Source organism: Calidris pugnax, unplaced genomic scaffold (genome assembly GCF_001431845.1).
Source record: "Calidris pugnax isolate Ruff unplaced genomic scaffold, ASM143184v1 scaffold44, whole genome shotgun sequence".
In the NCBI taxonomy this organism is placed as follows: Eukaryota; Metazoa; Chordata; class Aves; order Charadriiformes; family Scolopacidae; genus Calidris; species Calidris pugnax.
The window spans coordinates 1,082,367-1,106,756 of NW_015094506.1; the positions used below are offsets into that span (position 1 = coordinate 1,082,367).

At 40.5% G+C, this 24,390-nt stretch overlaps 2 protein-coding genes across 2 annotated transcripts in view; one reads left to right on the forward strand and one right to left on the reverse strand.

Annotated features, from left to right (window-relative positions):
• The window catches only part of PWP1 (PWP1 homolog, endonuclein), a 41,221-nt gene extending 20,477 nt beyond the window's left edge, over nucleotides 1-20,744 (forward strand). Inside the window, exons 2-14 of the mRNA XM_014963276.1 lie at nucleotides 3,372-3,505; nucleotides 3,915-4,000; nucleotides 6,964-7,060; nucleotides 7,937-8,047; nucleotides 8,794-8,924; nucleotides 10,262-10,341; nucleotides 12,651-12,747; nucleotides 13,638-13,699; nucleotides 15,584-15,695; nucleotides 16,739-16,829; nucleotides 17,682-17,803; nucleotides 18,244-18,349; nucleotides 19,088-20,744. Coding sequence (XP_014818762.1) covers nucleotides 3,372-3,505; nucleotides 3,915-4,000; nucleotides 6,964-7,060; nucleotides 7,937-8,047; nucleotides 8,794-8,924; nucleotides 10,262-10,341; nucleotides 12,651-12,747; nucleotides 13,638-13,699; nucleotides 15,584-15,695; nucleotides 16,739-16,829; nucleotides 17,682-17,803; nucleotides 18,244-18,349; nucleotides 19,088-19,203 — 1,345 coding nt within the window. The 3' untranslated portion in view covers nucleotides 19,204-20,744. The remainder of the gene's footprint in view (nucleotides 1-3,371; nucleotides 3,506-3,914; nucleotides 4,001-6,963; nucleotides 7,061-7,936; nucleotides 8,048-8,793; nucleotides 8,925-10,261; nucleotides 10,342-12,650; nucleotides 12,748-13,637; nucleotides 13,700-15,583; nucleotides 15,696-16,738; nucleotides 16,830-17,681; nucleotides 17,804-18,243; nucleotides 18,350-19,087) is intronic.
• A 616-nt stretch (nucleotides 20,745-21,360) lies between these two features.
• PRDM4 (PR domain containing 4) overlaps nucleotides 21,361-24,390 on the reverse strand; it is a 17,743-nt gene continuing 14,713 nt past the window's right edge. Inside the window, exons 9-10 of the mRNA XM_014963843.1 lie at nucleotides 23,982-24,150; nucleotides 21,361-22,563 (exon numbers count right to left, since the gene is read on the reverse strand). Coding sequence (XP_014819329.1) covers nucleotides 22,254-22,563; nucleotides 23,982-24,150 — 479 coding nt within the window. The 3' untranslated portion in view covers nucleotides 21,361-22,253. The remainder of the gene's footprint in view (nucleotides 22,564-23,981; nucleotides 24,151-24,390) is intronic.

Here is a 24,390-nt window from a genome sequence, read left to right on the forward strand (position 1 = left end):
GCGACCCCTCGGGAGCCCCTGGGCCTCCCCTGGAGCCGCCGATCCCGCCCGGCGTGGCTCCGTGGCTGCGGGTGCTGGGGGAGCCCGGGGGAAGGGGAGTGCTTTGGAGCGAGGTGAGAGCCCCAACGGGACATCCTGGAAAAGTAGGTCTGGAGTCCACGGTGGGGCTTGGAAGGACTCGGCATTTTGTTCTGTCACCAAAAAAAAAAAAAAAAAAAAAGGGCAAAACATCCCTTAGGGTTGTATTTACGATTCACACGTGAAACGGGAGACATCACAACTCTCCACTTGGCAAGAAAGTTGTTGTTTGTGTAGTTGTGTTAAGTTTTGTCGCTCTGCTTTTAAGCAACAGGTAAATAAGCTTATGAAAAGAATAACAGAAGTGATGGGTTTAAGAAACATAATCTGTGGAAGACAATAAAGGAATGGCTCTTTTTGGTCTAGAAAAAGAGGAGGGGCTGAGGTCTTATTCCATTTTCCAGCCTTTTCCAACTAGATCTGATCACAGATTTAGGCTTCTTATTCTGTTTCAGCCACGTAGGGTGTGTGGTTACGCCCCAGTGTGTATGACTCAACATCTGTAGGTATGCAATAAGTAGCAATAATAACTTTTTTAGTTTGGTGTATGTTATCCACCCGGTTTCTGTTAGATGGATCCATGCCTCTATTGCTGAACAGAGTTTTGTCCCAGACTGTGTTTTGTTCTGGTTTTGTTTTTTAATGGTTCCAAAATCATCTTAAACATTTGGAAGGTTCTTACTTTATATTAGCTTCTTAACCAGTTATGTTTCTGTAATCTGTGGTGTTACTTGTTTCTCCTTTGTGTGTGTGAGCTTTTGGGTTTTTTTGGGTGGATTCCTTTCTCTTGCAATTGCAGAAGCACAGAAAGATTTGAGGTGCTGTGTATCAGTAATTGTGCATTCCAGCATGGAACTGGAAAGACCATCTGTAACGACCGAAGGAGTTATGATCTCTATATAACATCTGGTACTTCGTAGAATTTGTTATGGCATCAGTTACTTTTTTTTTCCTGTGCAGAGATCACAACCAGACTTGGGTTTAGAATCTCAAATTGTCTTGTTATTGGTTTTTACACAATGAAAAACTGGCAATGTGAAGTGATTATTTTACTGAATAGATTATAGAAATAGATTTCTGATATTTACTTTAGAAATCATACCTATGAGAACTATCGTGGCTCGTTGCTGCCCGGGAGTTTTGCATACAGGACAGAAATGTCAGATCCTGCTGCTAGGAGAGACGCTTGTCACAAGTATGAGGTGGGAGAGGAGTGGCTGGAGAGCAGCCCTGCAGAGGGATCGGGGGGTGCTGGTGGGCAGCAGGCTCAGTAGGAGCCAGCAGTGGGCCCTGGCAGCTGAGAGGGCAAACTGCATCCTGGGGTGCATCAAACACCGCATAACCGCATAACCAGGTGATTATCCCACTTATCAGTGTTGATGCGGCCTCACTTTGAGCACTGTGTGTGTTTCTGGGCCCTACAATTTAAGAAGGATGTGAAGGTCCTTGAATGTGTCCAGAGGAGGGCAACAAAGCTGGTGAGAGGTCAGGAAGGAATGTCCTGTGAGGAACAGCTAAGGGCTTTGGGCCTGTCTAGCTTGGAGAAAAGGAGGCTGAGGGACAACTTCATTGCTCTCTACAGCTTCCTGAGGAGGAGAGGGACTGATCTCTTCTCCCTGTGATGCAGTGATAGGACACGTGGGAACGGTTCAAAGCTGCGCCAGGGGAGGTTCAGACCAGGTGTTGGGAAGTATTTCTTTACTGAGAGTGTGGTCAAACAGAACAGGCTTCCTGGAGAGGTGGCTGGTGCCTATCAATTCTTGAGGCATTTGGACAATGCTCTTAATGTGCTTTAACTTTTGGTCAGCTCTGAAGTGGTCAGGCAGTTGGGCTGTAGATCCCTTCCAACTGAAGTGATTCTGTTCTGTTCTATTCTAAGAAATATTGCCTGTTGTGATAGGAGAAGGGGTAATGGTTTTAAACTAAAAGATGGAAGATTTAGACTAGATACAAGGAAGAAATTTTTTATTATGAGTGTGGTGAAACACTGGCACAGGTTGCCCAGAAAGGCTGTAGCTGCCCCATCCCTGGAAACATTCAAGGTCAGATTGGACAGGGCTCTGAGCAACCTGATCTAGTTGAAGATGTCCCTGCTTATTGCAGGGGGCTTGGACTAGTTGGACTTTAAAGGTCCCTTCCAACCCAAACTCTTCTACAATTCTACGAAATACAGTGTGTCCAGCAGGAATGAGTTCCTGTGGCACACACTCCATTGAGATGTCATGCTCTTAATGTGCTTTAACTTTTGGTCAGCGCTGAAGTGGTCAGGCAGTTGGGCTGTAGATCCCTTCCAACTGAAGTGATTCTGTTCTGTTCTATTCTAAGAAATATTGCCTGTTGTGATAGGAGAAGGGGTAATGGTTTTAAACTAAAAGATGGAAGATTTAGACTAGATACAAGGAAGAAATTTTTTATTATGAGTGTGGTGAAACACTGGCACAGGTTGCCCAGAAAGGCTGTAGCTGCCCCATCCCTGGAAACATTCAAGGTCAGATTGGACAGGGCTCTGAGCAACCTGATCTAGTTGAAGATGTCCCTGCTTATTGCAGGGGGCTTGGACTAGTTGGACTTTAAAGGTCCCTTCCAACCCAAACTCTTCTACAATTCTACGAAATACAGTGTGTCCAGCAGGAATGAGTTCCTGTGGCACACACTCCATTGAGATGTCTGGCGTGATGTACAGATCAACATTTGATCTATACTTCTACTACTTCTACTGAATTTTTGGCACACAGTTTTCTAGGTGTTGCATAGTTTGTCCTATAAGAAGTAATCTGCAATACGTCCCTACCTAATGAGTTTTATGTTGTGGGGTTTTTTTTTCCTAACATAAGTGTGGGAAGTATGAGAAAATAAAGTCTTAAAAAATCTTGAAGAAATGCAAGAATCATCACACATGACAGGACATGTGGGTGGGAGAAAAAAAAAAAGGAATTAGTTGGACACATGCAAATGCACAGCAGTGAGGTTGGGAGCATTGTATCCACAAAAAAGGGTAAGAGAAAGGGATTTAGACACACAGTTTAGCTCTGTCAAGCAAAATTTGTGTCACATTTCGTCATGAAAACTTCCAAGAAAAAACTTTCTCTGGAAGCCTGAGAATAATGGTGTCTTGTATTTCAGGAAGAGATAGGAAAGAAGTGAACAGATTTCCAAATTAGTGATATAAAGACTTGAAACCATGTGAACAGCCAGGATGGTGTGCTGAAACCTTGTTAGCAGTCCCCTAATAATTACCTGGAAGCATCCTAAATGTCTGTCACAGTTGCTCAGGGATTTGTGTCTTTAAACAGGGATGGTGCTGATGGTAGCAATGAAGGCCAGACGGCATCTGACAGACCTAAGCCTTCTGATAAAAACGAAGATGCGTCTGATAATGAACTGGAGGAGTATGATCTGGACAATTATGACGAAGAGGAATACACAGGTAAGAATTTAAATGTCAGACATGCAATGGAGGTGAAGAACCTTTTCACCTCTTACTGTACTTAAGAAATTAGTACACAGTGTTATGTTTCAAATGATGGAAATTCACATTTTTAACTACTTGCTTGTCCCAGTTTTGGAAGTCATTTAGTGAGTGAAACAATTTGATGCGTCGCCCTGACACTAGAAATGAGTCCAGTGTTGGAAAGAGTTTCACTCCCCCTGCTGTAGTGCTGGAGCAGAGCAGCAGAAGTCCCTGACAACATTGAGCAGTTTAAGAGTTTCTTATGGTTGGAATTTGGAACTTCATTACCCTGCTCCTCATATTTTGCAATACAGCTGTTGGTACAGAAGTTTCTAAATTCATGTCACTGGTGTATAGAAACAAATGTTCTGAAATTCCCATCTAGGTGAATTAAAACTCGAAGACTCTTTGGCTGCTTTGGCAGTATATGGGAACAATGATCAGGATCCTTACATCACTCTGAAAACCACTGTAAGTACTATAAAAATGTGATATATCTCAAACAGGATAAACTTCAAAATCAGTTATTTTTTCCCACTGCTGGACTGCCTTCGGGTCTGTAGGTGCTTGCAGTCCTCTTCCAAAGGCTTGCCACATTTTTGATCAGATGGAACTCTTTTAAGGTTGCTTTGTGCAGTCCCCTCTGTGTGTGTTTTTTACGGTTAAGTCAGATATTATAGTGAACTGGCTCATTGTTTAAGCCATGTGCTTCTGTATGTGGAGGTGATTTGTCATCTATCTAGTAGGACCCAGAAAATGGTTGAAGTAACAAATCTCAGTATCTCGGGCCATTAACGACCCAAACTAGAAAATTTCCCAGATTGCAAGACTCTTACACCCTCCACCAGTTTGTGAAAGAAACCAAACTGAGGTGGACTAGGGCTATGTGTCAAATTAGGGGTATAGAGTGAAGGAATATGTCACTGTTAAAAGAATATGCACAATGTATTGTGTAGTTGACTGTTTCTGCTTGCATGAGTTTCCAAGTATCAGATGGGGAACATCTGTGCAGGAGCTGGCTTTGTAGGAGCTCTGTAGTGGGTGAAGAAGCCTCTGGCTGCAGCCTGACACAAGCTAACTGTGTCAGCACTGCTGTCCTGTGATGCAGCCTGTTTGTCTTTTTCTGGTGAATGGGATACAGCATGCAAGGCATGAGGTAATCCTACTCTACTTAACATCAGTATTGCCTTAGCTAGAATATTGGATACTTCTTCAGAGAAGATATGGAGAAAGTCCAGAGAATATCCCATAGTTCAGAAGGATAGATTGTAGCTTGTCAATGACTTATTTACGTGAAGAGATTCCAGAAATCTCTTACAAGGTGAGGTTGTCTGAAAAGAGATGATGTGAACTAGAGAACAATGGGGAGAGACTATGATCATCTGGGGCAAAGTGGTGGAGTAGGTGAATTTTTGAGACCTGATCTAGGCATAAGGATTCTGAGATTTTTCTGTGTGCTGTCCTTCCTTATAGTACTTTGGATTCTTTACCAAGCTAGTAAGACTGAAAGAAAAGGGTAGCTCTAGGCTTCTACCACATTGTCCAGTGTGTGTGTCAGGGGACTTTGTCAAACATGTAGTCTCAGATAAGGAGTTGTTATGGTGACTTCACACACTCTAACAAAGCTCAAGGAGGAAGGCATACATCTAATCTTTAAAACCAGTTCACTTGCTGTGTCCGCTTTGGGGCACTGTATATTTTGACTGCTTGATGACTTTTCCTGTGTACCACTAGAGGAGAGAAATGCTTTAAAAGTTATTTTTATGGCCAGAGAGATGCTCATTCACACAGGGATTCAGAGAGAAGATGAACTGCATTTATTCTGTATCAGAAAAGCTGACTTTCTTCCAGGCATAGAAAAAAGTGAACACACCTTTTTTACATTGTAACAAAGGGCACAGTGATACATTGTAATGTGTTTCTGTGTTACATTGTAACATTGTGACAACTTGCACTGTGATACATTGTAACAGGCGTTAATGTGTCACATTGTAACAAAAGGCACAGTGGTACGTTGTAACATGTGTTGATGTGATACATTGTAACATTGTGACAAATTGCACAGTGATACATTGTATCAGGCACTACAATGTTATGTTGAAACATTGTAACAAGTGGCGCTGTGATACATTGTAACAGGTGATACTGTGTTACATTGAAACATTGTAACAGGTGTTACTGTGTTACATTGAAACATTGTGACAAATTACACGGTGATACATTGTAACAAGTGTTATTGTGTTCCATTGTAACATTGTAGCGAGTGGCACTGTGATACATTTTAACAGGTGTTAGTGTGTGACATTGTAACATTGTAACAAATGGTACTGTGATACATTTAGGACAAGAGGAAATGGCCTCAAGCTGCGCCACAGGAGGTTCAGATTAAATATTAGGAAGAATTTTTACGCTGAAGGGGTCACTAAGCATTGGAATGGGCTGCCCAGGGAAGCGGTTGAGGCACCATCCCTGGAGGTTTTCAAAAGACGGGTTGACATAGAGCTTAGAGACATGGTTTAGTGGTGTGTGGGGTCCTTTTGTATGGCTTTCTTTTGGGTTTTGGTTTTTTTTTTTTTTTTCAGTTAGGTTGATGGTTGGACTAGAGGATCCTATGATTCTATTCTGTGATTCTATGATTGATTAATGTAAAGAATTGCAGTACTTGATAAAATTCAAATATTGAGAAGATGCTTGAAGTGGAGAAAAAAAAAAAAAAAAGAAATTAAAAGCTTGCGACAAGAAGTCCAAAAAGTCTTGTATGTGTTGCATGTTTGAAGGATGGTACTTTGTTTGTGCCATCTATTGATGGTGCGAAATATTGACTTTTATGTCCAGCTCTTAGTCTTCTGCTAACAAAAATTCCCTGAATGCCTTCCATTCCTCGGTAACAATGAAAATCAGATGAGAGGTTACATCTCTTCTGGTACAGTTGAATGCCCAGTATAGCTGTAGGCAGTACTTTTCTGGAAATATTTTCCAGAAAGTAGACAATGCTTTAATGTTCTTGGAATTGCTTCCTGGGTGTGAGGAGCAGTTACAGTATGCTTATTGTGTAAAATGCTGTTACACGATATAACTGCTCAAGGCGTGAGAGCACAAGGGAAATAAGCTATGTATGTGGGCTTCTAGTGGTGATTTTCTTTTCAGCAATGGGCTGCATCATGGTAACCTTAAAAGATGGTTTCATATTTGGTGATCCCCCGAGGTCCTCATCAACAGTCCTTCAACCTCCCCATGATCGAGTCTGGTTCCTGTCTTTCTCTGTTCACCACCATAAGATGGCTTTAGGTGGGTGGGCAGCAGGGTGTTGGAGCTTGAATGTTTTCAGTTATGGTTAAAAGTTATTAATGATTCAGCCATTCATACATGTGTAGTTTTGAGTGTTTATGTGCTTTTCTTAACATCCATTGTCCTCTCCTTTTTCTGTTGTTCAGGATCAATATGAGCAGGAGGACTTTTTGATTAAGCCCACTGACAATCTTGTCCTTTGTGGCAAAGCTGATAAAGATTACTGTAGTTTGGAGGTCCATGGTAAGTAATGTAGGAGTTGTTCCTTACAGTGAAGCTAGGGAATATGTTTTGCCTAACCTGTTCCATGTGGCTGTGTAGAAGAAGGGGAAGGTGTTTTTTGGAAGTTTTTTCCTCCCCATGTGTCCTGTGTGTTTTGTTCTCTGTTGTTTTTTTTTTTTTATATCATGATGCTTTAGCCACTTTCCAGAACCAGAGTATTTAATGTGGAGTTACTGTTATTTAGAGGACAGTGTGCCTTTATCAGGCTGTATAGGATTTCCTTTCCTTATTTTATTCCTATTGACACTTAGAAAATATTATGGCAATTTTATTCTCTGAGCATACAGTCTTTCTTCCAGTCACACAAGCTTCTTCTAGGTGATTGTTGATGGGTTTGGTTTTTTCACTTACTTTCTCCTTGCTTCTTTAAATGTGCTTTCCACTGCTAGGAATAGAAGAATTGCCACCTTTATCATCTTAATTTTAAAAGGGATGATCCTTAATAACGTCAAAATACCACTTGTTCTAGGGATGGATTTAGTTTTACCGTTTAAAAGATTTTTCTATTGCAGCAAGAAGTACTACTGAGTGTGCTGAAGTTACCATTTTTTCTTACGGTGGTTTTTTGGGTAAATGTTTTTGGCTATTGCTGCTATGGTACATGTTTCTGCAAGCAAAGTATTCTGTTTTAAGAAAACAACAAGACCAAAGTGTTTGAAGGCATCTCTTCAGATACCAACATCTGGTATTCTCTGTATCTGGAGGCATTTACCAATTTTATTAACTGGTGTAATTTGGTAACCAGTGTAAACTGGTTATTTTCCTGGTGTAAACTTATTAAACAGTATCACAGGCTTCTGCAGTTTATAATCTTGTATATCTTTAATTCTTTTTCAGTTTACAATCATGAAGAGGACTCATTTTATGTACATCATGATATTATCTTGCCAGCTTACCCTCTGTGTCTGGAGTGGTTGAATTTTGATCCTAGCCCTGACGAATCACTAGGTAAATTACAAAGAACACTGTAACTGCCCAGTTAATAGTTCAAAAGTATATAAATGTAATATTGTCATTAAATAATTTCCTCCAGTGATACAAACAGAAATAAAACCAAAACGTTAAGGTGGAAAAACTGGATATCAGGCTTTGTTTTTTTTTGGCTTGGTGATACAGTCATCTTAGTGATGCTGCCATAACAAGTGGTTTGATTAAAACACTGATTTTATTACAAATAACTAAGTTATTGTCAATTAGCAGACCAGAGCAAGCTCTTCTCTAATCTGCTTTATTTTCCACTTGCAAATGAAAGGTTGCTTTTGTTCAAAATCATTAAGGCCAAAGCAGTTAACTAACTGTAAAACACAGCAAAATGTATATATATTTATGTATTTGGTAACCTTTTTCTTGCGTTTTACAGATACTATTTTTTTTAGCATGGGGAATGGTTTGGTTTTATTTTCCTTAAAAAAACAAACAGAACATGGAACTTTATACAGCTTCGTTGTACAGTTACTTGTACTGAAGGGGAAGTGTATTGGCAAGCAAGTAAATTTTTCTCTGGCAACATGTGCTGTCAGTTGATATTTTTAAATTGTTCCTTGTCAGTTATAATCATCAAAGATGTTCAAATAGAAGATGCTGGCACATAAGTGTAAGTTTCACTTAATCAAAGAAATAAGCAACAGCTGGATTGCCAAATACACTGTTTTGTAACTGAATAAATGTGGTTGCATTTGGGTTTCTGCTTGTAGGAAATTATGTTGCGGTGGGTAACATGACCCCGATTATTGATGTTTGGGACCTTGATATAGTGGAATCCTTAGAACCAGTCTTTTCTCTTGGAGACAAGAAAGAAAAAAAGAAGAAAAAGAAAGGAAAGAAAGTGAGTATTGCAAAATGGTTTGTCCGGTCGGATGTAGAAAACTTAGAGCAAGGATAATGTTGTCATTACTATTTTTCCTACAGTAAAAAAATTTTAGATGATCTGGTTTAATTCTGTCATGTTGAAAGATGGTGTTTAGACAGGTTACAGAAGGTAATCTCATGGTCATCTGCAATAGGTTAAAATTAGTATTTTTCTGTGACTCAGCGTTGAAAATGTGTTGAGCAATGAAGGACAAGGTTGACACTAATAAAATACATTTACTCAGGATTCACCTCTGCTAGCTTTATCTAAAATTTAAGCATATTTTGAGCTAGTTGTTGAGGTTGTCTAAGGTGAATGCATAGAGACACCCCCAGAGAATGGCCGAGTTTCTTCTAGTGGACTGCAGAGAGAAACTTAAATACCAAAGAGGAAGACTGAGGTTTTGACTGGGTGCTAACTTATGTGAGATGAATCTGACCTTCCTTGTGTGTCTGAATGGGTTGTTATGATTCGTCCAAATTCCTTGGTATGTGAAACAAGTATGGAAGGTAACATAACTTAAATCTTCTTAATTTTGCTGATAGTAGATGCTTTGGGAAGTGCTAAAGATTTCCTCGACTGAATAGGAAAGGTGAACACTGGGTATAGAGCTAATCTTGGTTTCCCAAATGAAGAAGCACTGCAGTGTTAGCTAAATAACCATTCTGTGTAATTGTGAGGGGGGGTTATTTCTTGAGCTCTGAGACCTTCTGGTTTTAAAAACACTAGAAAAAATATCCTTGGAAGCAGAATTTGTTCTGTGAAACCTACTTCTGAAAATCACTGAGTTATCAGAATTGCTGTTACCTCAATTTGAAATGCTAATTTTTCTCTGTATGGCTAATTAAAGTCTGGAGTTAAGAACAGAGTGTGGCTTATGGGAGGTTTCCAATTGCTGTCCCAGTAAACTTTGAAGCTTAACCATTTAAAATTAGAATTTGTGGGAGCTGGCAGTTACAAGGACCCAAAGCTCAGTTAATTGGGAGGAGAGAGAGGGAACTGCCAGGAGCATTTAGGAAGAAGCTGAAGAAGCTGTGCATTAGCTGGAAACAATGAGATTTCTTCTACTAGCCTGGAGGGAGTAACTGGTTCTGGAAGCCCACCATCTGTGAGTGGAGCAATCCGAGATCTGGGGTAGGAGACAAGGTGCAGGTATTACAGAGATAGTTCTATCAAAAGCCTGGTTAAGTGATAAGTAATTTAAAACATGAAGTTGTTTGTGAAGGCATTAAGGAGTTCATACTAGTGTGTTGTAATGCTTGATTGCCGTTGGAGCTATAATTTTCAGAAGTCTGTTTATGTTGTGTTTGCAGACACAGAGTTTATCTTCAGAAGGGACAGCAAAAGGACATACTGATGCTGTGCTTGACCTCTCGTGGAATAAACAAAGCAGGTAAAAGAATACAACAGAACAACAATAAAAGAACAACAGTGGATGGTTACAAATTTATATACATAGTTTGGCATATATTTTTCACACAAATCCAAAATCTGATGTAGTATAGCATTGAACTTGAAAATACTGCTGAAATGAATACATTCTCAAAAATACATACACACGCTCCTTTTTTTATTTTTTTTTATCCAGAAGTCTTCATTTTTTTTAAAACCTGTGTATTGCTGCAGGTCACTTTTTATTTGCAGGTTGTCCAGATGAAGGCAGGGCTAAGGTGGGTCTGAACCATTTGATAAATTGGCTCCATTTAAGTCAGATACACAAATTGGAGAAGCTGAAGGGCTGCCCTGATCTGTGCCAATCTGCCAGTGACCTAAACCACCATTTCAACAGATAGATAGATTTATACAAGGAAGTCCTTGCTGTTCTGTTTTTTCTCCTCTGGCTTTTCCCCCAGAGCTGTGAACAGAAAAGAGTGTAAAAGCCCTAATAGTACAGTTACAGAAATGCCTCTGACCTTTGGGTTATCCTTGACAGAGAGAATTCCCTGTTGCCTGAATGAACTAGCAATGAGTTGCTGCTATTGAAGCAGCACAAAGCTGGTCCGTCTTGGGGGACAAGGACAATGTGCTGACTGAAATAAAGATACTGCTGGTTTTTTATCATTTAGGTGGTTTCTAACAGTTCAGCTGCCAGAGGGTCCTCAGAATGGGCCACAGGCTGATTTTTATTTTTTTTTTCCCCGCTGTCATAAATGCCTCTGGAGATACCCAGTGAACTCTGCGTACTCCTGATGAGCCTTCGCTTGTAACGCTTTGTTATCTAGATACTGAAGAAGGAAACCCACATAGACATGCAGTAAATGTACATAAATTGCATGCTTAATTTACAGTGTGCTGTCTATTGCTCTTATCTGGAGATACCCAGTGAACTCTGCGTACTCCTGATGAGCCTTCGCTTGTAACGCTTTGTTATCTAGATACTGAAGAAGGAAACACCCACATAGACGTGCAGTAAATCTACATAAATTGCATGTTTAATTTACAGTGTGCTGTCTATTGCTCTTAAATTATACGCATATGCACCGAGTGTGGTAGTGGTCATTCCATCAGCCTTAAAAAAAGAGCAGCTTTCATGTACCTAGAAATGGTTGTCTGGTGATGATATAGAGCCAAGTCACAAAAACTGCAGCTACAATAGTTGAGTGTCTGGAATCCATAATTGTGTAATGTGCTGAGTTACCATTGATACCGGTAGATCTTTCAGGAAATAAAAACAGCCTTGAAGTGGGAAGCTTATGGGCAAAACAAGGAATGCCTAGGAGCAGCTTATATTTAAATGTTTTGTTGTTGTTTGGGTTTTTAAAGCAAGACGTGATGTGACAGCTCTCTATAAATAACTTCCTGCCTGTAGGTCACAGTGGTGTTAGTGTAAAATGTTCTCACAGCCTTCCCTATGCATTTTCTTAACTTTCCCTTCTAGCATTGTTTGGGAGAACAGTGTTTCCAGGAGAATGTTAGCTCTTTCCGGCAGAAACACTCAGTTAATGTAAAAAGAAAAAAGTGATGAGGGAGCAGTTTCAATCAGAAACAATGTGTTGAGGTAATAGATCTGGTTTTAAGAGCAATGGAGCAATGGTAGCAATGTTCCTGTGAATTGGACAGGCCTTTGGGAATGTTTTGAGGTTTGTTTTGGTTAAACTTCTAAACTGTGTGTTTATTATTCCTAAGACAATTGGTCAACTTTAAGTTGAAATGTGGGGTCTATAAACCAAGTGAAATGTTAGTGGTTCCTTTCAGCATTCTATGAAGGGCGTACCGTTCTGGGTCTTCAGTAGTTAAAGAAATACTTAGATATTAGAGAGCAAAATATTTTAAAAACAGGTTTTTCTGGTTCTTGGCTGTATGCGTATGCAAACAGCACTAAGTTGCCTAGGTAATGTTTAAAATTACTGTCTTAATGTCAAAGGAAAGGAATTACCTAAAAGCCTTTCTTGCTTTGCTTTGTTCAAGAAATCTTCCAGAAAATTATATTTTAACTGGTGTTAACGGGGAAATAAAAGCAAAACTGTCAATGTTGTTGTTGTAAGTGTTGTGCTAATATAATGTAATCCAGTCTGTTTGTAGTCTTTACTTGTAACATAGAATTACCTTCGGGGAGTTATCTGTCAGGCTTTAGGTATATAATCTGTAGACCAGAGAGTACTTGATTTCAGAATCCGGCTCTCTATATATTTTGGATTTTTGACCATTATTTGTTTGTATTTGTATAAAGATTTTTAAAACTTATTTGTGTTCCATTACTAGGAATGTTTTAGCAAGTGCATCTGCTGACAATACTGTGATTTTGTGGGACATGTCTGTGGGAAAGCCAGCAGCCAGCCTGACACTACATACAGACAAGGTATGTAATAATTGCTAGGTTTCTTTCAGTGTAAAATACAGAGAGAAAAAAATCCCAGTTTTTCATTAGCTGCTTGGTATTGAACCCTTACAACAACAATTCTGTAATTTTCTAACAACTGTGAAGAGTAGTTTAAATTTCTGAATTAGTTGTTTTTGTGAAAAATGCTGTACGTGCTTTTAAAAAAGTTATTTAACTTATCCTTTAGAAAGTTTGCAAAGACATACAGCGGTTTTTAAATGCCTTTTGTGCAAAAGCCTGGATGGCTGGGAATGTAATAGTTCTGGTATATGCTACAAAAAATAGGTCTCTAAGCACAGGTCAAGCTGTAACTCTCTCTTAAGGCAAGAGTGAGTGTTGGTTACAGTTTGTCCTAGGTAAGGTTTAAAATAAATGATACTAATATACTGTAGTGATGGGTACTTCAGAAATGAATTCACCTCATAGGAATTAAAATGTGAAAGTTAGTTATTAATAGCTATAACCTTATTTTGCTTTTAACAAAGTCACTGCCCTTGTCAAACTTGAGATTTTCAATTTTTGCTCACATCTGCATTTCTCTCCAAACTGGAAACAGCTCTTCTTTTACCTCCTCCAGCTTATTTTTTTAATATCTAGGGCAGAAAGGGGGCATGTGGTTCTCTTCAGTTAAATTATATTGGAAAATATCTTGTTTCCACTGGGTGGGGATGTTTGAAATAAAAATAATGTGCATCTCTTGCACTTTTTTATGAGAAATCTGAGTTATCAACAAGCTTAATAGGAAGGTTTTTGGGGGGGAAATGTGCTGGTTTTGAGGAGGAGGGATTGTGCTGTGTTCAAAGAAAATTCCTTTATATATGTGTTATATTTCAGTGCTTATTTTTGAAATAAAATCTTCTGTTATCTAGGTCCAGACATTGCAATTTCATCCGTTTGAAACTCAGACCCTTATTTCTGGATCTTACGATAAGTATGTCAGGGTAATATTTTCAAACGTTACACGTGGGGAGGGTATTAGGATTGAATTAAGCCCCTTAAGTTGCCTCAGGTTTTCTTTTTCAGTTGCTTATAACTCTGCCAAATTTGAGTAATGCTATTATTTTTTTCCAGCAAGGTAGCCAGGTTTGGATGTGGCCAAAATGTACTTTTCCTTACCTCTTTCTCAGGACTCGCCAAATACTTAAACCATCTGGACTGACGTTTTCTGTGCCAGGCGTCTGCTCCAAACTGAATCTATTTCTTAATTTGGCCTTACAGCATTTTCTGCGTTGGGGATGTGAATGCTCATTCCTGTGAAAACTTGCCCCAGTTTTACCAAACTGTAAGACCAGGGTGGGGGCATGAGAGACTTTAAAATCCCAGTCCTCTCCCTGCAGCCCCCATTGATCTGTGTGCAATAGCTGACGTTGAACAGGCTGTCTCCTGGTGATTGCAGCCTGGAGATGCTGTGACATGGGTTGTGTCTGCACACTGGGACTCGCTCTGTAACTGCCAGTTCTTGTAAGCGCTGCCAGCTAAAGAGCTTCCCCTCTGTTCTCCCATCTCCTGGGGGTAACTTTTTAATTTTGTTCTCTGACTGTGATTTTCCTAGATTGATTTTTTTTTTTTTTTTTTGATGGTAGAAGAGCACAGAATATTGACCATTTAGGTGCTAGTTGCTACGGTAACCATAAAATCACATTCTCCAAACCCTTTCTATTTAATTATATACATCACTGACTATCGAGTGGAGTAAATTTCATTTTTTCTTTAAAACTCCAGAGTGCTTTTTTTTTTTTTTTTTTTTTTTTTTTTTTAAATTCAGCTTTTAAGACTTTGTCATTGTATTAAAATATTTAAAGACTCATCAATCCTCAGCCGAGTCTCTGGCTTCTTTTATGAGGAAAAAAAAGTCCAAATACTGAGAATACTGAGACCAGCTTCTGGATCCCTTTTTAGCCAGCCCTTTGATCCCATGGACACCTATAAAGCAGCATATTATCTATAAACTAGTAAACTGCCTTTGTGGGTTTTTCATGTAAAACCTTGTAGGACCACAGGCTCTTCAATGACTGTTGGCAGATGCCTTCATCACCTGAAAGTCAGACCGTTCACAACTGCGCATGCACTCAAACTGGTTTTGTACAACGCCTGGTAAAAGAGCTGACAAATCCAGGCCACATTTCTTTGGGTTTAATGATAGGATAGAGTGGGAGCGGGTTACACTGTGGCTGTAAATTGTGGTGAGATGTTGCAAGAATGACATCATCGCTCCTCTCTTGCATTTGCATCCAGGAGCTTTTTGGGTTCTGCTGCCACTGGGCTGAGCACGTGCCTGTAAAGAATCCCAAGGGTCCCACTAACTCCGCTCTTTCTCCTTTTTGGAGTAGCATTTCCCTAACCACTTTTAAAGATGAATGTTTTCTTTCTTTTTATTAAAGCATATTTGAAAATGTTTGTATATCTATCAGAAATTTATTTCCTCATTACTGCATTATTTTTGAACAGACATGATTTTAATTTTTAGAAGGCTGTTCATAATTAAGTGATATATTTGCATAATTGTGATCTCCTATATGGTAAATGTCTTAAGTATTGAGTAAATTCGAGCTCTGTTTGCTTAATTTCAATAGAACAGCTCTTTGTAACCAAGATTTCTTCTTTGAAGCATATGGAAAAAGCTTGCGTTTATCTGAGAAATTGTCATCTGATACTGAGTTGAAAGACTAAATAGTGAAGCTTTTTCTATTTTAATTTTTGAATTATAGTTTACACGGCCCTTCTATAGATGCCAGTGATAAAACAAACTTCATAAAGTGTTCTGCCCTGACTTTTTCTTTTTCTCTTTTTAATTTCCTATCTCTTCTTCCCCTAGATCAGCTGTGCTGTACGATTGCAGAAGCCCACAAGATAACCATCGAACGTGGCGGTTTAGTGGTCAGGTTGAAAGAGTCACCTGGAATCATTTTTCACCTTGTAATTTCTTAGTGAGTACACGCTGTTCTGTTCTTTGTCTATTGACTGTTGCCATTTCATTTAACCTGTATTTTTGTGTTCATAATGTTTCTGAATCATATAATGGAGCTGATGGACCGTTGGACTGTTGGTGTTGCTTATTGTAAAAATGCAGTGTGTGGAAGGATGGCTTTAGGGAGTTTTTTCAACAAGTATTTAGAGACCAGCTGCTTATTTGCTATCTTTGTTATGACAGTAGAAAAGCAATTGATGATGATGCTTTTTCACCCCAGAGGAGGCCCCTTTGCCATGTTGTCATAGCGTTCAGTGGCTGCGATGTATTTTCCTTTGCATAATTGCTGTTGTGTTTCATGTAGTGAGGCAATTGCAGCTGAGAAGTAGCTAATTAGAACTAAGATCCTGGATATTCAGTGTTTCACTTGACCGCTAGAGGGCAGCATCCTCCTATCTGGCACAGAGTGAAAATACCTTGATTTTGTGGAGATTTTTATAATAGAACTTTTAAAGTAAAAAAAAATAAATCATTTTTATTGTTTCAATGGCTGTCTAGCCGTTGTCTAGCCATAGACTCTTTGTGTGTACAGCCAACAGAAGCAGTTGCTCAGTTCTGTTGGGTTTATGATGTAGATCACTCTCAGTATAATCACACTCAGCTTTGCACAGGGCTATTAAGCAGCCACTGGATGGCTCCAAAAAATATGAGCTGACAGTTAAGGGATTAAAGGCTGTGTATTTCATTGTCTAACATGAGAGCCAAGCAACCATTTTCAAAATACCAGTTAAACGCGTGCAGGATTAAGACTTCCATGTAAATCCCTGCAGAATAGTTTAGGTGTGTGGAATAGCTCAGGCACCATCAGGATGGAGTCTGATTTTGGGGATGCAGAACTGTGTACGCTGTGTAATACGCCCTACTAAGAAGCAGGGTAAGTCTGTCTCAAATCACAGGGATTTACTACAGGGTGGGTATTATTTCATAGGAGTTTTTTGTTGGGTTTTTTTTTCAAATGAGTGACTACAGCTGTTTGTTTTTAAAATGTTGTGGTTCCCTTAGGCAAGCACAGAGGACGGCTTTGTGTACTGTCTGGATGCTCGTTCTGATAAGCCACTGTTTACTCTGAAAGCTCACGATGAAGAGGTGTCAGGTAAATTGTGTGTGTGTGTGTTGTGTTTGTGTGGTGAGGCACATCTGGAATACGTCTTTAACCGGTATGAGTGAGGTGGTGGTCATTCCTTGCTTAGCAGATAAAGAGTTGTGCGTGCTAATCACGGGTAGCTGGTGTGTGAAACAAATCTCTGCTCAGAAGCCATTGTAAGCAAAGTATTTTAACAACAGTGACCTTTTCTCAGGGAATGTCATGAATAAGAACATCAAAACAGTTCTATTCACTTGGGGGACACTCTCTGTGGTTTTTTGAGTATGGAAGAACAACACCTATGCAATCTGGTTCAGGATCGTAAACTATAATGTTTACCTCCTCTGTCTGTAATTACTTTATACTGACATTTATTCTGGAGATGATTTAGGTATGGCATATGGGAGGGTTTTCACACTGCCTCCTTCAGGCTACTTTAATTACCTGAGCGTCTAAAAAGCAACCTGAAGCACCTGATCAGGTGTCTAAAATGAAATCATATGAATATAGCCCATTGTTATGGATAGCAAAAGAGATGGTCTTTGGCAAATGAATGAAGGAAACTTCCTGGGGAAGCCAGATTATGTGAAATAAGAAGCAGAACAACAGCATCTTTGTACTGTTACTGTTGTTGGATTAAGAACCAAAATAAATTTACATGATGTTAGTTTGCTGCCATGATAGGGAGCAGTGGCAGCATGAAGCGATCATTAACTTTTTGCTCCTTTGTGCTGGAAGGGAGTTTTTTAGTGTGAAAAGAATATTGGGTTTGTTCACACGGCTTTGCTTCAAAATGTATCCACATCTCTGTGAAACAGTGGTTCCTGGTGCTCTCACACTGCTGCACTCTTCATCTTCCAGGGCTACAACTAAGCAGTCAGATCAAAGGGTGCCTTGTGACATCATCTGCTGACAAATCCGTGAAAATCTGGGATATCCTGGGAGACAGACCAAGCTTAATCCATTCCAGGGCTATGAAAATGGTAGAGTAATATTAATTTTTTGATTCTGAGAAGTTTTATATATAAACTATGTCTGCTTATTCTTTTTTTGTCTAGCTTGAATCTTGTTTTAACTAACGTAACATCTTGGGGGGGGAATCACATCTGTGTATTTTGGGTAAATCACTCTCCTCACAGTGCAGCACTCAGCTCAACATGTAATTGTCCAGCTGCTAAAGCCTCGGACCTGAACCAGGTACCAGTTCTGAGCAGAACTGAGAGGCTCTCCCATGGGTGTCTGCCATTCCAAGTTGTGATCTACTGTTCATAACTAGCAGCTCTTGACTTTAATTTTGTGTCTTTACAAAATAAGTTTCAGAAACTTTTTTTGAACCAAATTTAAGTTATTTTCAGATGACAGATTCATTTTAGGGTGATAATTAAAAATAAATAAAATCCTGCTTTTTCTTCTTCCTTGGCAGGGTGTTCTGTTCTGTGCAGCTTGCTGCCCCGACTTCCCCTTTGTTTTTGCCTTTGGAGGAGAGCGGGAAGGGCTGCGTGTCTGGGATATAAGCAAGATCTCTGCAGGTAACATTCTCATTTCTTTGAATTTTGTGGTTCTCCCCTTACCCCCAGGGTGTATTTGTATTTTCAGCAACGTAGTCTGGTCTGAGAGAAACTGTAGGTTAATATTTTTTGAGTACCCCAAGACTGTGTATGTGTTCACCTTTTCAGCTTCAAAAAATGTGGGTTTTTTTCTAACTTGGAGAACTGTGTTTGCCACGTGATTTATTTTCTTGTAGCTGAAGTATAATACCTGATTTATTATACCTGTTTTACTTTTCTCATAATGTTCCTGGTGTAATCAAGTGTCACATTTTTTGAGTACTTGTAGGAATAAAAGCGAGGACAGGTTTTGATCAGTTGTCGTAGCCTCTTGTAACTAAATGGTATGAATTTTTGGAGGCTTTTAAGAGCTCGGTGGAAACCAGAGAAACTGAAACCAGAAATAAATTATTTAACCCTAATGTTCTGCTGTACAAAACTCATCCACTTCACAGTACTTAGGTACACGGGGGAAACCTTTAGAGATGCTCTGGGGGAGAAATAACAGGACTTGTAATCTAAGTAGCATATGCAGGAGATTGTTCAGACACGTAAACTTGGGCTCCCTGCTCGGGGCAAGGGGGAAAGCTTGTAAAATTGCACCAGGTTAGGATTTCCATGCCATGATTTTTCCGTTCTGTGACTGACCATGCTGTACCTGCTGCACTGCTCCTGTCTCTGCGACAGCGAGGTGTAAGCAGTCCTCTCTCTGTGTTGCAGTGAACGAGGCTTTTGGGAACAGAGAGAGACACGTTCTGGCAAGCGCCAGCTCCGCGCCTGGCAGCTCCACGGCCGGCAGCAGCAGCAACGATCTGGAGACAGCAATGGAATCATGATGGATCAAACATCACAAAATCCAAGTCATTAATGGGACTTCAACTCATGTGTATTCTACGAATGCCCCTGTTTGGTAAGAGTTCATAGAAATTACTTGAGTGTCTTGCAATCTGCAGGCTTCTTCATCTCAGACAAAGAAACCCGGTGATGTGGTTAAGCTCTAAGTCAGCAGTTCCAAGTTCCTGCCTCTATTACCAGCTTTGAAAGATGAAATCACTTGCTTTTGCCTGAGGTTAGAAAGAGGGGCTACTATGTGTAACATTGAAACAGTCACTAGAAAAGCATCCTGCTGCTACCAGAAGTTTGTTGAATGCTGCAGAGAAGGTAAATATCTTCTAAGGGCATCAGGAAAAATACTTCAGACAGCAGTTGTGTAATAAATAAACAAAAGCTGAATGAAATGACAAGTGTAAATAGGTAATTTATCCTTAATTTGAGGCTAGATTTACAGATTTCTAATACAGATTTTAAAAGTTCTTCTATGTAACTTTTTAAAATATTAAGAATATTTCTTGGGCGCTAAGTTGGAATCTCTGAGTAGAATCCTGAAGGGTATTTGTAACACCTCAGCTCACCAATATCAAGCCAGAAATATCCCAGCTCTACCCCATCAAGAGTTTTTTCCCTGGTTCCACTGCACCTGAAGCTTATTGATGTTGCATGTGTATTGGGTTTTTCTTCAAGCTCCAAATGTAATATATATTAAGATAATTTGGGCTGAAGTAAGGAAATACTACTCAGAAGAGGATGAGAGGCTGTCAGGACACAAAGTGAGGGAAGGGATCTCAGCTGGTCACTGTCACTGGTGAAGGCTGTCCATGTTACATGTTCATGTTCTTAACTCCTCCCAGGCATTTCTGCCTGAAACTTGAAGGCACAGAGCAACACTTTGGGTATCAGCTTCACCACTGACTTAAACACTTCTTTTAAAGCCTCAGGAACCTAGTCAAGGAACGTGACTCAATTGCCCCACATTTAAAATGAACACCCAAGTGCCTTACCCTAGGCCAGAAGTTAAATGGTACTCATCCTGTGGAGCGCAGGGAAGGTGGACAGACACTGGAAGGGTTTAAAAATGCCCTGGGAACAAAAGCAACTGGTATCAAAGCAGCTGTAGTGTCAGTGCTTGAAGTAGATGAGATTTTAGCACTGCTTTCCACCCTAGTGCACTGTAACTCATTCAGTGAGGTAAAGCAGATGTACGATATCACTTCAAACTGCAGGTGGGGGAAAGGCAGGGCTGTAGGTTTCTTTCCCATCCCTTAAAGCAAGTGGCTGCTTCTAAATCCTCTTCAGCTGTTTCTAGTCTGGTGAGACAGGTGCTTCACATAGTGCTGCAGGAACCAAGAATGTTTCGAATGTGTTGGGATTCCTGCCTCAATCCTTTCTCTGCCAAGCAGTGGTGAACAACATGGACAACAAATGAACAACTGCTTTTTTTGAAGCTTAAGAACCTCTGTTCAAGTACTCTCCACTGAAAAGCTGCAATTTTTTTCAAAGCTTTAATTTGAAATAAATGCTTCATGTTAAGCTCTCTGAAGGTTGTAATTTCTGTTATCTCTACCTTTGGTACTAATTAGCACTGTAGCTCTAGCAGTTGGATTCTATGATCTTAAAGGTCTTTCCCAGCCAAATGCTTCTATGACTCTAAGTAGCTTTTTGTTTTAGAAAGAAATTCCATTACTGCAAGCAACACATCTCTCCCTTGACTACACAAAAGCCTCCAACCTGTGTTTCTGGAGCTTTTTATTCACATACTGATCTCAGAGGGCGGGCACTGTGCATTTTTAGGTTTGAAGAACCCAGGGAGCTCTCTCTGAAATACAGTGGACAGGGAGATGTGCAGCTGAACCTAAGCCATCTAGGGCAAGAACTAGAGCCTCTTTCAGAAGGAAACCTCCAGCTACCCTGTTGGAGAAGAGAGCTCAGCTTACAGGGGTTTTTTTTTTGCAGCACACCCAGAGGAGCCACCCAGCAAATCTACAATGCTTAAAGACCAGTTCTTACCTGTGCCTGTTCATGGAGGTGCTCCATGCATAACCTTGTCCCAGGAAAGCTTGGGAGAGGCGGATGATGAAAAAGTGGTGGCGTTTCTCTTAGCAGCAGTATCAGAAATAGGAACCTTTTTTCAGTTGTGTAAATATGAAAAAAAGAACATTAGAAAAGAGCCACGTTTTTAATTTTTTCAAAAGAAAACAACCAAATGAAATACATCTTCATACCATAAATAATATTAGCAGCAAACCCTCCCCTCATTCTAGGTGGTGAAAGGTTTACAGCACAAGTAATACATACTGTAAACACTGCCCCATCATCTGTAAGCCTCGTCCTTACTGCGGCTGTACAGTTTTTACCTCTTCACCTGCTTACGTGTTCTAGGGAACTAGAGTGAGAAGAGGCAATAACTGTTCTCCAAAAGCCAATTTTTGATTTTCTATAGTGGGGTAATTAATTGCTTTGTCTGTAAAATGCTGATTCCACTGTCTGTTGGGTTTTTTTAAACCAAAGCTTTTTTTTTTTTTTTTCTCAAGAAGGAAACCTGAGCCTTGACAAGTCTTTGCTTTGTGCCAGACCACATCCTTCAGTTAAAAAGGTCTCGAAAAGCAATATACATCAACTGCCACCACCATTTCTGTTTGTTTTATTTTTGTTATGGCTTTGGCAGCTAAGGACAGTTGGCTTACAGGTCCCTGCAGTCACTCAACTCCATTTCTGGTTTGTGGCTCTTTACTCAAAGGGCTACGCAAGGTGTGTCGTGTATCCCGGCACTGGATGGATTAAGCTGAGTGATCTGGAAAAGAAGTATGCACAGTGTGTGTGTAAATCTCCTTGCCTCACGTTTCCTTCTTAGCAACTCTTCATTTGTACGTGCATGATCCGATCTCGTTCAGTGTTTTGGCAACAGTTTATCAAGCGGTGGTAGCGTGGAGACCAAAACAGAAGGAAAACTCCAATTTGACATACGCTGTTGACTGGGGAAACAAGGAAGAGTTTCGGTTTTTTCTCCTTCCCCAGTTTTAACATCCAAGAAAATGTCCCTCTCTTTTCTTCATTTGTGTCCAGAGAGGGCATCGCCTGTTGAATAGACTCCATTGTTAATCCTACAGTCTTCAGTCCTCATAGAGTCTATTAATTCCTCCTCTGAATCCTCCTCCTCTTCCTCCTCTGGGGCTGACAGGCTGGACGTGGGGCCTTTACATATCTTTAAGTGGCGAGTGAGGTGGTATTTGGTTAGATAAGCCTTAGAGCATTTTTCACAGACATAGTCCCTCTTTCCTTCATGTGAATTGAGATGCTTCTTCAGGTGATTTGTCCTCAGAAACAGCTTGTCACACTTGGGGCACTTGATCTGCCGTTCTCTGCAAGACAAGGAAAAGTGACAGTTTGCTCCTGCGGTACGGCAGCTGATCCTGTATTAAATAGTGGGGGGGTGGTGACAGGAAGGGTAAAAAGGTCAGTCTTACTCCTAAATCTTACTGTCAATATACCTGAAGGAGACACAGACCAGAAAGAACAGCACTAAAGTGTAAATGCTGCTCAGTTTTCTCTCACACAGCACATACACAAAACCCCTCTTCTCTGCTCCCCACCCCAACATCATTGGCAAAGGACAGGCTTTTTGGATTAAGTGCTAGCTTGTGACCAACTGTTTTTCTTTCCTGATGATTAATTAAAGAAGAAAGAATTCTGCAAGGGGTTTGTTTGTTTGTTTGTTGAGTGAGACCAAACTGTGGTTAAGCTCCATGTTTTGGCAAAGGCAGAGATGTTGCCATGGTGGGAAGGTCAGTCTCCCTCCTTCTCCCCCCTGCATAAATCACAGGGGGGGTAAACCCCAAAAAAGAAAACAAAGCCGCCAACTGTTAACAACCCTCAGTCTGTAAATGCTAAGCAGAGGCTTACCAGACTGCAACAATCAAATTCTGTAGATAACTGTGCAAAACACCTCCCAGCAGTAGTGCTCCTGGCTCTAGCTGTAAGAACAAGCAGCAAAGCAAGTCTGTCTGTCTCTCTTGCTCACGCCAGCTGCACTACGCTGTCTCCTAGGCAGCCTGACAGAAGCAGCAATCCATGCCAAGTGAGTACAAGAACCAGATGCTGAAAACAAAAATAAGCAGAGGGACGAGCTTTGGGCAAGCAGCCTTTGAGGGAGGACCTCAGATTGGGAATAACTAGACAGGATGGACAAATTCTCACAGCAGAAGGGAAAATCTTGCCTGGCAGAGAACTCAGGGGCTGGGAGAAACCTTTAGGTAACCAGTGGAGGACCTGGGGGTGGGGATCTGCCCTGATGGTGGGCATCTCCCTGCAGGAGGAGCAGGAGACCAAGTGCATGAATGAGACCTGGGGGGAGGTAAGAGCTGGGAACGTCTGCACCCCATTCCTGGTGCAAACAGAGGGAGACTTCACTAACAAGCTGCTTGGTGAGAATAGCACTGAGGAGTTTATCACATTGGGAGGTGGAAGCAGTTCTCAGCAGAGAACTAAGTGCAAATCAACTAACCCCCCTCTCTCTTCAAAATGGTGAGCACTTGAGAACGCCATTTCACATTCCAGGTGCACGCTTGGAATCTACTGTGTCATTAAAATACTGCGAACACTAGAATAGGACAACTTCAGCCAGTAACAAGGAATTTGTCCAGATTGACTTCTCTGTCATTTTAGAGGATGAACCTATACTCCTCTAGGCCAAACTATTTGCAAACTAAAGACTCTTGAAGCTGAAGGCCCTATTATTTATTGCCCTGGCCGTCCCTGCACCTCCTGGGAGATGACTTACTGCGTGTGAGTGAGTACGTGCTGCTTGAGGTCCTGCCTCCGCATGAAGAGCTTTTCACAGTAATCGCACTTCAGGTTCTTCTCCCCCGTGTGGATGACCATGTGCGATTCCAGGTGAGCCTTCTGGGTGAAGGATTTGTCACAGAGGGTACAGCGGTAATTCTTCTGACCTGGGATTGCATACACACACCCACACAGCGACAGTCAGCATCCCAAGAAATACAGTAAGCAGACAAGCCCAACCACTTCTGAGAAATAAACTTTTACACTCAAGAAAGGCAAATTCTTTGTGAACAGCACCTGTTTCCTCCTGCAATTCTTCAGAGTCAGCATAAAGGCCTACCTAGTTACAGTCTAGGTTTAGCTATGCAAAAAAAAAAAAAAAAAAAAAAAAAAAAAAAAAAATTACA